The sequence below is a fragment of the Haliotis rufescens genome, unplaced genomic scaffold, assembly GCF_023055435.1.
Source record: "Haliotis rufescens isolate VD_foot unplaced genomic scaffold, xgHalRufe1.0.p SCAF_42, whole genome shotgun sequence".
Lineage (NCBI taxonomy): Eukaryota > Metazoa > Mollusca > Gastropoda > Lepetellida > Haliotidae > Haliotis > Haliotis rufescens.
In genome coordinates, this window is record NW_025964135.1 from 169,285 (window position 1) to 181,079 (window position 11,795).

Consider the following 11,795-nt stretch of genomic DNA (forward strand, 5'->3'; position numbering starts at 1 on the left):
TCCGATCAGTCGAGCAAAAACATGATTCTCGTGTTAGACGATCTCATGATGGACATATGTACCAGTAAACTCATGTTAAACGTGTACACCACCTTGTCGCATCATCTGGGTATTACCGTAATCAATCTGCTACAGTCCGTCTACCCTAAAGGTCCCTGTTCACGGACGGTGAGCGTGAATACGCATATATTCGTCTTGATGAGCAATCCCCGTTCCGCTCACGAATACAAGATTTTGGCCTCGCAAATATTTCCAGGTCAAAGCAAGTATTTTTCGGAATCTTACGAGGATGCCGTGGAAGGGAGGAAATACGGTTATTTAGTCGTGGACGCCTCGCCGTACAGTGACCCGGAATACGGACGCTTACGCACCGGCATCTTACCCGATGAACTTTGCACCCTCTATTTTCCCAAATAAAAAGCGAAAAACACGCTTTAATCGAGTCAGTCTTACAGCAGCCGCGCTATGAGCAAGGTCTACTTTTGGACGATCGTGTGTAACCCGCCACCCTCTACCTTGTCCGTGAGAGCTACCCCGCACCAGACCGAAGAGATCACCTTAAAAGAGAGCCCTACGTGGTTTTCATCGAAGGAAGCGTGCATCACATCTCTTAAAGAAGCTTGGCGGATTGGAGTGGACCAACCTGATTCATACGGCGGGCCTGTAGGTTATACGTACAAAAAGGTTCGCTTCACACCATGAGCGAGTGTATTCGAGATAACGTGGATTTTCTCCACGTGCTGAGTCGGACTAAGCCTGTACAGCGTAAAACGTTACTGTCTCATCTGTCCAAAAACCAGTTTAAGGCCATCATCACGTTGTTACATAACATTATCATCGGACACATTACCGTGACGGATCGCGAGAAAAAGACCTTGTACCGGTACAGAAAGATCATTCGGTTACTAGCCAGCAAACGAGAAGGATACAGAGCTAAAAGGGAGTTGCTGGTTTCTTTTCACTTTATATTACCACCTTGTGTGAGAGCGCTCGATAGGTATTTCGCACCCGAACATGACGAAACCCATGATCCTGTTATCTCGCGAGACGTACCATCGCCTGATCCAACCTCCTCCGAAGATGGAAGCCAACCCCCCTCCAGCCCTGAAACCCCCACCAGCCCCTATGCCGCAACAGCAGCAGACTCCAGACAACACTACAACTGAGGAACCACCGACTGAGCGGGACACGGCCAACCACGATAACATCGCCTCACATATCCCACAAACAACAGGAGGAGGGAATGCAACAGTAGCGAACCCACCCCTCCTATACTGTCAAGATGTTTTATATCTACTGTTACAACGCGTCCACTCGAACGACCAAATGGGAAAGTTAGTGTCGCTGTGTCAATATCTCAACCAACAAAAAGAGCTCGGCCGCATTAACTGGAATGCTAACCTCGAATGGTTGGATAAACACGGACACCCCATAAAGCATTCTAATGTGATTGACTGCATTCGACAGTTTGTGTCACACAGTAACGATATAAAAGATGTTGGATTTCAAGCGTTTACCCGTCAACTGAAACATCTACCCAACTCACAACCCTTTTTCTCTCCGGTGGGAAAAGGCAAGAGAAAACGAACTCAACCCATGTTCGTGCGTGGCAAAGTGAGGGACGGTGTTCCCGGTGCGAAGAAGAAATTCAAACCATTAGAAACTGTAAAATAGTATGGAATCTCTCTTGTTGTTAGTTTTAAACGTGAATTGATAGAAAGTTTGTCTCATGTTCCCACTGGAAACTGTGTATTTAAATGACTATACTGTCTTATGTATGACCATAACGAGCTATTAGTAATAAACACTGAATCGATAGAATGGAAGTCTCGTGTTGTTTGTGCGAATGTTATGCGGTACATAGAATGGCAGTACGCTGAAGTCGCTCTTAAAGGGCCTGTCCCCTTTGCGCCTACAATAAGCACCCTACCTACACCCCAATTCGCTAACAATACACATAATAGCGCATAGCATCGCCCTCCGAGACTATAGAGTGTAGAATGGCTCCCATGAAACTAACTTTGCCTCTTTTGCTTACAGCAAAGGAAACCAGTCTTATTTTCTCACGCGTGTCGTCAACCGCAAAGGAAACCAGTCTTATTTTCTCACTTAACAGCAAAGGAAACCAGTCTTATTTTCTGATAAGTTTGCACTATGTAGTGAACTTATAGAAGGCAGTACATTCTGTTCCGAGTGGGTACGGGACTCGTATGCGAATGGATGTATTATTTCATACACGACTTCTAGAAAGTAGACCTATATGGTTTAAGACAAAACAACCAACACTCTTTACAAAATAACATAGATTTATTCATGTAAAATACATTTGAGAAATCAAAATATCACAGGTACAATATGCTTCTAATTATAATAAATAAATAAATAACTATAATATGCACACAACTGGAGTTGAGGGAACGCGCTTGGGACTTTTGTTTAATTTTCTGCTAAATTTTCTAAAAGTTCGGCCAAAAAGGTGTCGGTGTCATCCAACCTGTCGTCACGGGAAGGCCAAGGACAAAGCTCTAGGTCTAGAGGGGCTGTGTGAATGCCATCGGCTAGCACTCGACGTTTACAATACAGATAGCTCAACCCCTGACGTGACTGTTGATAGGAACACATGGTATTCCCCTTGAGTCGGAAACCTCTGTTCAACCCCTCGCCGGGTACTCGCGTACGTAAAACATCTCTAAACGCTCTTAGTGGTGTTTTCAGTGTGCGTTTCGAGATGCCTTTACAGGAGAATTTTTCCCGGCGTTCGAAATGACCGACGACAGGGGTGTTTGAACGGAGGCGTCGGGCCTTGTTATTGACGGGCTTGTTGCGACCGAGCCGGCGGCGAGCACGGCGTAGTAAACGTTGTGCTGTACGTACGCTCGAACTCGGCGTTGGCTTTGGCGTTCGCTGGAGACTGGACTGTGAGACTAAGTACGTTTTACTACATAGTCCGATCATCTCGTCTCCTTCGTACTCGAGTTTGAATAAACCCGGAGTACGTTTGTCGTGAAGGGCGTGGACGGAACAGCAACTGCGTGGAAACCAACGCGTGACGTGGCTGTCGTCCGGGTTATGGTCACCACAGAGCCCCTTCAACTGGTCCTGGTACGCCGACTGTTTGGTGGGTTTAATGACGTCGGACAGACATTTCGCGCTCAAGGCCATGTAAGCGCTGTCCGTGTCCATCTCCATGTATTCAAAATCGCTACGATCCACGTACACGTCCATGAAATCGTAGTAAAATTGAAGCATGCGCAGTTTGGCGTACTGCAGGATGAAATACCCCAGCTGCACGGGAGTATCGAGGCGTATGACTTTCTTGGCTTTCTCCACCTCAAAGTACTCATCTCCCAGTTCCGTCAATTTCCTGAATTGAGGGAAATTGACTTGTGTGCTAGCCGCCGTTTGACCACACACGTACGAGACGGTCTGATGTTTTTCTTTATTGATCAAAACCGAACCGTACGCGGAGTTGCCCGTAAGTTTAGCCGTATCCCCGCGAATGGCTGCTGAGGGATCTCGGTCGGCTTCTCGTCTGGCCGAGCACACGTCCCGAACGAACTGCTGAAAACACGCGTTCGGGGTGTACTCGACGACTTGGTACACGCGATCGACCACCATGCCGTGCTGTAAATACCATTGCAACAGAGGGGTGGCGATCAAGATTTTCCGCGCCTTTAACCCGCCAACGAGCATACGGCGCGGTTTTGTACTCAAGTCGTTTTCCCTGATGTACCCCTGCATGTGTTCCCCGATAATCTCGAACGGAACTTCTGCATTGCAAAACAAGGGAGTCATCTCTTGAAAGTACTCCTTCGGGGAGAGACGAGTGCCGTGAGGGTTCTGTCCAGGCATCCAGTGGTCGGGGACGCGAATGTCCACTTCCACCATGCCGAAAAGTTCCCCCTTTTCCACAGCGTTCAACATGTCCCGCTCCGAGACCTTCTTCCACGCCTTCTTTTGAGTGAAAGGTGGTTGACGATCTCGAATAAAGGACGAGAGCTGGGAATTAGTTTTGCACTCGGCGCGAAAGTTACATTCCCACATTTCCACGACCGTGTAACCCAGATCACGGATGTAAGCAGCGCGCGCTCTGGTTGCCTTTAGTTTTTGTTCTAATCGTTCTCTTGATTTTTCCTGAGCGCGCGCTTTCGTCGTGAGGTGACAATGGTGGCCGTGGAAATAGCATCCATGAAACTCGAATACGGTCATGGAGCCGGGAATGAACCCATCCACCAAGTACGGCCCGACTCGTTTTTCCCGCCCCCAGTTTAACTTGTGCCGAATGTCCCGCCCTTCCTGCTCCCTCAACCAATCCATCCAATCGTACATGCACGCGTACCTGTCCCTGCGTTCCGGCTTGAATCGATTCTCGGCTCTCCTACGCACGAAAGGACCGGTGGGCATGGGCTGATCTATAGCCCACAAGTATAACGCGTTCGCGTCATACCCAACCACCCTTTTACACCGTTTTTCGGGATGGCCTCTAATCAACGTTTGATCGGCTTTGTGGTACCTCGTGAATATGATAGAAGGACCGCCGACCACGTTACCCTTCACGGTGTGATAGAGGTCTTCGTTGCGTTTATCGAACAGAGCAAAGGAGACCCCTAACTTTCGACTCTCCCGGAATAGTTTCTGACGGGCCACACCGGGTACCGACATAGTGGTTTTAAAGAGGTCGATGCCATCCTCGAAATAAAACCGTTGCATGGCTCGTACGGCTTCCACAAAGGGACCCACGTCCAGATTGTTATACCACTCGAGGAAATCTCGAAACGTGGACATGCCTTCCCGTCTCCAAACTTCCTCGAGCTCGGCATAATTTTCCTCGATGGATTTCACACCGTCGTCGAGGACGGACTTCTGTTTGAGACTGGAATACCATGCCTCACCCAGAGGGGGAAGCCGAGTTTCGTTTAACTTATCCGGAGTGTCGAGATACTCGTACGGGAAAAATCCCTTTTTCTCTTGCACTCCGAATGCTTTCAGAAACTGAGCATAACTCGTTCCGGGAGAGAGATATTGCGTGACGTCAAGAAATTTGAAACTTTGATTACTTTGACACAAGTAAGCATTGTTTTTCTTGACGGTGAAAGCCTGAGATTCGACGTCGTCGAGAGAGAGATGTTTGGGTAGTTTTTCCTTAATGATATTCAGATCGTAACGAGCTGAATTAAAACCGAGGACGGGGACTTGAGAACAGTACCCCAGAAGCTTCCCGCAGAGATCGCTCACGTGCTTTCTCCACTTAGCCAGGGGGGTAGAGTGTGCGCGAGTAGACTTGCCTTTGGCGGGGTGGTTGTCACCCTTCCTGACGTTGACATCATCAACATCATCATCATCATCATCGTCGTCGTCGTCGTCAACAGTCGCCTGGTCCTCGTCAGACAACAATTGCATCCACTCGCGCAAGCGTTCTAACACCCCTTTATATTTTTCTTTGGATAGCTCGTTTACGGCTTCTCCTATTTCCGTCATGTATGACAACATGGCAGCAATCAGTCGATCCGGATCGGAATCGACGATGCAGTGCGGCGAAGTAAACCCTTCCACATTGGAACACACGCTGACCGAGATGGGGTGGTGTTCTTGCGTCCATCTCAGTTTCTGGGTTCCGGTATTCATCGGTTTCAAAAAACACTCAAAATCGAACACCACGAACCACGGGAAATATCTGTCTCTAGGCTCGACGACGAAATCGAACTCTTCCAGCTCGTCAAACACGGTCTTTGGGGTGTGGTGGAAACCACCCGGGAACCGCAAAGTCGTTTGAGCCGTGCAACGACGTTGGTGTTCGTTGCATTTGATTTTGCGCCGGAAGAGGCGTTCGCACGTGGGACACTGGTAGCGTTTACAATAGATGTTCATATTGGTAATGAGGGATAGGTGATTTTCGAATTGATTTAAGTACATGTGTTCCTGATACAACCCTCTAGATTTATACACGGGTTGAGCTATCCCCGTCACGTCTAGAGTGAACACGCTCACATTCACACGGAAACAGGCTTCAAAGTGACACAGGAGAGAAGGGGGGAGACCCGCGTACTCTTCGGGACGAACTTGATACAAAGATTGGAGATGATGGTCCCGAGTGTAGGCGACCCACTGATAGTAAAGAGCTTTGGTAGGTTTTTCTAGTGATTGTCGAGCGGAAGGATCTCGATGCAGTGCCAAACACCGGAAAGCACAAAGGTGATCATCATAAAACCGTTTTGTGAACTTGTTATAATCTAATGCTATAATTGCTTTATGGTGTTTCAGATAATCGGGGAGAGCAACAGGGGGATGGCCTAAAGGAAAATTCATTCTGTACGCGTAAAACTGTACATTCGTGATCAAAACGGGTTTCCATTTGGTATCGGGGCGTTGTTTCAATAGATAAGACATCACATCTAAGCTTTCCAGTCTCTGACGCAACCGTTCGAGATCCCTCAGCTCGGTGATATAGAGAGGAGTAGTAAAGAGCGGATCGACAGCGTAAGGGTGGAAATAGCGATAGCGTCCCGTCTCCACGTGACGCAGGATGACACCGAACGCTAGATTGAACCTAAAACTATAACTTAATGATTGATAGATTTCCCTAGCGCGTTCCATCAACTCACCTATCGAAAAGTTGTTGTTGACGGGGAGGTTGTAGGTAGAAAACACCTCCCCGGGTTGGTCCCGCGCGAGGATGTAGGGAGCGTCCAGGTCATAGGCTTCCTGGAGTCCGGGCTCCGTCACCTTGCCAGTGCTCTCCTCTACCCACGGGGCGGGACCTTCTCCCCATGGGCGTGGTTGGAGCTCACTACCAACAGCATCGGTATCCATACTCCCGCCGGACTGCGATGGTAGGACACGGTGTCCCTCTATCATCTGATGACGGTAGAGAGACAACCGATCCTCGAAACGCCTATGACACGTCCGGCAGGTAGTACAACCATCCGATGCTGCGATGCGGGACGATGAGGGAGCTGGTGATAGAATAAAATTCAATGTATGAATACTAGGCTCGCCTATAACAGCATCGTTCACTCACTCCCTCACAACGAGCTCTTATGCTTCAAATAAATCGCATGACTAACATATTGTACAATACATATGAACACCATGACGGGTTGACTTAATACATATAATTCAGGGCTAGCTAAAACCCATAGCTTATAAAATACTATTCAATATCTACCTCCAATAGCACGAGAGTTTCCCACCCTTGCAACCTGCCCCGAGGAGGTGGACGGTGTTGGCTGGTTTGTAGAGGTTGTCCCTGAAATACAAAACAGTTTACTGAAAACATCCCAGTCAATGCTATCTACAAACACACGACACACATATATAGTGAAACCCTACGCGGTATGAACCTCCTTAATACTAACCATGGATGAATGAAGTGATAGATAGATACAAAATAGAACTCACCTCCACTAACCGGTACTGTCCTAGAGGTAGACGGCCGTGCGTCATGACGCGACGTCTGTGTTGCGCCTGTGGAGAAAAAGATAAAATGTTCAATCTATAGCATCTGAGCATATTTTATTCGAGGGAAATGATAAGCTCGAAGTCACGAATGGAATATTTTCAATACAATAACCCATGTCTTTCACACTTTTACTTCAGATGGCATTATGAACATTCAACTTACCACTAGAATGACACCGTCGAAAATGCACGGCCAAGTCACGGGGAGAGGGGAACACCTCGGGGCATTTCTGTATGTAGAAATAAAGCAGTGTTCTTAAAGGGACTGTACGAGTTTAGTAACGACACTCTTACTAACATAGCACGATGTCCTTGTTTTCAACATAGAATGAACCACATGTGTTAAAATGAAAATTACCTTTTAATAAGCATAGGAAGATAAATAAAAGTCCCACACATATTTGCTTAAATCTAATGAAATTAGCCTTACATTCACGAAAGTATAATGAAACTGAAACTTACGCTACAACGGTATTCCGAAAGCCGATGTTGCGAGCAGGCAGCGCACTTGTGCTTGTTAAGTTTTTGATTGGATGCAAAACTTTTAGAGCATTTCTCGCAACTAAAGCGCTGCCCTTGGTGAACAGACCTCCTGTGGCGGTTCACATTCCTTTGAGAGGAATATAAGTTTCCGCACACAGGACAGGTGAATGGTCTGAAAGACAAAACATTCCTTTCAATTCTCGCTAGAGATACAACATTGTTTTCTTCATAAAGTTGGTAATGAGAGTTACTCATAATCACTTTTACTAACGCATACCTTTTCACTCAGCCTAAAACATGTGTAAGCTGTATAGTATTCTCATTTAATATAAACGAAATAAGTCATTAAGAAATACACTTACGCGTTTGATGAATCCATGTTTTCCTTGCTGACTGTTGAAACTGAAATGACGCTCTGATATTCGGGGTGGTGCTTATATAGGATGTTTCTATGATGAATGATTGCCATATAGTAACTGGCCGTTCAACGCACCTGTATAAGCATGACTGACAGCTTGGGATACGGACCACCCATATGCCCATATAGATGCACCTGTGTATCTGTCTGTACGGTCACACGGGAAAAGATGTTGAACATTGAGCAATTCAGATATTATTATTATGTACACACCTGCGCGTTGGCTATCTCGGTGCCTGACCTCAATTTTAGTAGAGTAGTCTAGGCTAGTATAGACATAGTATAGTCATCCTATCCGATTAAGGGTGAGTATTGTAAACATGAAAATATCTTATAGATGGCTTCCATCACTTTCCCAACAAACCTAGCTTCGTGCCGTCACACGGGTACATATACTCATCAGTTTTCTATTGAACATAGACATGGTTCTAACTATCAATTGTCAAAATAGCACGTTCTGAAGTAAAACTGTGCACATCATGATACACGGTTAAAACTCAAACCGTACGGTTTATTTGTCATCGCGTTAAATGGAAACGCTAGCGTTGAAACATCAACTACGCTAGTCGGGATAGGGCTGAATAAGTGAACGCCCTCTATACAAATGGTTCACAATAGTACGCAGCGCGGGGTGATTCGAAATCCGGCTGCCTTCAGCGTTATAGTCAATGCAGGGTGACGTGACTACCTCGTTCTTGCGCGCTAAATGTAATTAAACGACACTGCTAGCTTACTGATTGCGTAGTCTTATCTATTTTGTCTCTATGTATTTTTTTCTATATAGGTTGTCTAACGTTCGTGGTGTACAACGTGTAGACCGTATAAGATGGATCTGTTCCAGCTAGACGTACAGTTTTTTTTCCTACATTACCCGACGTATATCGTGTTGACTTAACCCGTCTCCATTGTGGTACTTGTACTTTCAACACACACCCTGCATTCATCAAAACCAGGTCGCACGCTCTAGCGAGCGCGGGTTAAACGACGAGGCCACGTCAGTTGTTAAGCGCGCTTAATTCAAACTGGGCTGACGGGTACGGTCTGTCTATTCAAGGCAGCACGCTATACACATAGCTCTATTGAATACCCTTTACTTTTGTTTTCTTATGAATTCTTTTCTGTCTTATAAACACACACCTTTCATTCCCCCTCACCTGTGACGCGCTGTTGATGCATGAGTCATCCTATCCGATCACGTGACTTTGATCAGCCAATCACCTTCGCATCCGCCTGGATCAACCGGATCAACCAAAACTACCTTCTGCGGACCCGTCCTATACTACTACTGTTGATAGTTGATTATCAATTGACAAATTAAAGCCCAAACTTATCTTATGAAAGATTGGTAATGGGCAATGGACAATGGGCAAACGGGAGGCCGGGGTAATTAGCGCCAATTACTTATTGGCTACTCTTGTTACGTTTCCTCCTTTGCTATCTTTTTACTTTTGTTGTTCTTACAGGTACATATATATATCTTCTCTGCCTCATAGCATTTATTCACCTGATGAAGGAGTAAGTTTTTACTCCGAAACGTTGTGTTCCTCATAATAAAGACGTTGACATCCATACATTTTCTTCCTTGTGTGTATCACTTCTTAATGCCTTCAAAGCCTCAATCTAGCTTTGTTTTTAAATGTGGAGATATTTCCGAGGAACATAATATGGTCATGCCTATAAACATTTGGGTCTTTGTCTACATGAGCATTTAGACATAAATTTTATAGCTAAGGAAATTGCTAAATCTGCAGGGATGAAGTACACTTTATAGCAAGCTGTGATCTTTATTCACACTTTAGATATTCGTAATGGAGATCTGAAGTTTATCGTAATTTTCCGCAACTCTCACCTCCTGACCAGCTGAACGTCTTAGTGCATTCTGATGCCATTGTAAATTTCCAGGCTGCCCTTCCTTCTGTGATGTTTTGACGGATGAAATCTATTGCGTTATAATACTCTCTGTTTGCTGATATTTAATATGTACATATTGTAAAATATTTACGATATTTTAAACGTGTAATTCGATGCATGCAATGCAATGTGAACATGAGTGTGGATGCATGAAGGTGGTTATAGTTATAGTGCGATGGATGTAGGGGAATGGTAGGAGGGTGTATGTATGTAAGCACGAATACCGATACATGAGGGCGGATATAGTTATAGTTCGATGGATGGTGGGGAATGGTGGGAGGGTGGATTATGTATGTAAGCATGCGCATGTATCCATGATGGCTGACGTAGACATAATGAGATGGTTGTAGGGATAAAGGGGAAAGATGAATGCGATGTGTGTGCGCGTGCGTGCGTTGTGATACGAGGGTTGGCGAACATGTAGTGAGATGATTGTGTAAGTAAGTTAAGTGGTTGAGGATGTGGCAGGTATGGGTATTGATACATGCAGACTTGGTGTTGGGGGACTGGATGTGCCTGTACTGATGTCTTTTGTTTCATTCACTTATAATGTTTTCATTTACTCAATAAATGTTTTACGCATTTTAATGACTGAAAATGTGGTGTCTCAAAGGTCATACAGGCTGGGCATTCTACATATCTACCCGAACTACGTAGCCATTTTTATGCTGTACAATTCTTCTTCACACACACACACACACACACACACACACACACACACACACACACACACACACACACACACACACACACACACACACACACACACACACACATTAATTGTTTTATCAAATGTATCCTCGAGAGTCAGTAAAAAACTGGTAAAACTAGAAATAACTGCCTTTGTTCTGTAAATCTCAACAAGTATCAACTTTCGCCTCTTCCTTTGTGGAATGAGGTTTCACATTTGTAAAATGATCTCTGTTATCTGTCTGTACCATCAACTTAACTGCCCTCAACCCCTGCAGATTTCCCGTTCCATATTGCCAAGCAGGTGACCCACAAGGCGGAATACGGCCCTGCCTCAGTCAAGAAGCATGAGTTATACTGTGCCTACCACAATTAGTTGTGAATACGTAGCCTTGCTGTGGCCAACATTTGGTAACAATTTGGGAAACTTTGATATGATATGTAAACAGCACATATAATTCAGTTTTATTTCATCTTAATATATCAGTTGAATCCCGCTTGACTTTTGAAAATCCGGGTTAGAATAGGTCTTCAGCTGCCAATGCATGCCGTTATAGGCGACTATGCTTGTCCATAAACCAAGACAGCTACGCGATAAATCGCAAAGAGCAAAGAAGAAGGAACCGATATATATTTCACGATAAAACATTGTTCTATCATGACGTCATTTATGGAGGTTCGAACATGCACTCGCAGCTTGAGGACGTCGTAAACTTGACGTTATTTGTGAGAGGGGAGTGTCTAGTGAGTTGTTCCCAGTAGATGTAGCTGGGGAAGGTAGATAAATGCAATTGCCGGAACAATCGCATCCGAAAGTGAGAACGAAATGACAATC

The 11,795-nt window shown here is 45.4% G+C and overlaps 1 protein-coding gene across 1 annotated transcript; it reads right to left on the reverse strand.

The window, feature by feature from the left end:
- Window positions 1–2,431: 2,431 nt before the first annotated feature.
- Window positions 2,432–8,624, reverse strand: LOC124129020. The gene is made up of 6 exons (XM_048382940.1): window positions 8,304–8,624; window positions 7,921–8,113; window positions 7,622–7,688; window positions 7,399–7,464; window positions 7,166–7,246; window positions 2,432–6,953 (listed from the first exon to the last, which is right to left on the reverse strand). The coding sequence occupies exons 1-6, from the start codon at window positions 8,408–8,410 to the stop codon at window positions 2,437–2,439; spliced, it is 5,031 nt and encodes a 1,676-aa protein (XP_048238897.1). The 5' UTR covers window positions 8,411–8,624; the 3' UTR covers window positions 2,432–2,436.
- Window positions 8,625–11,795: the final 3,171 nt, after the last annotated feature.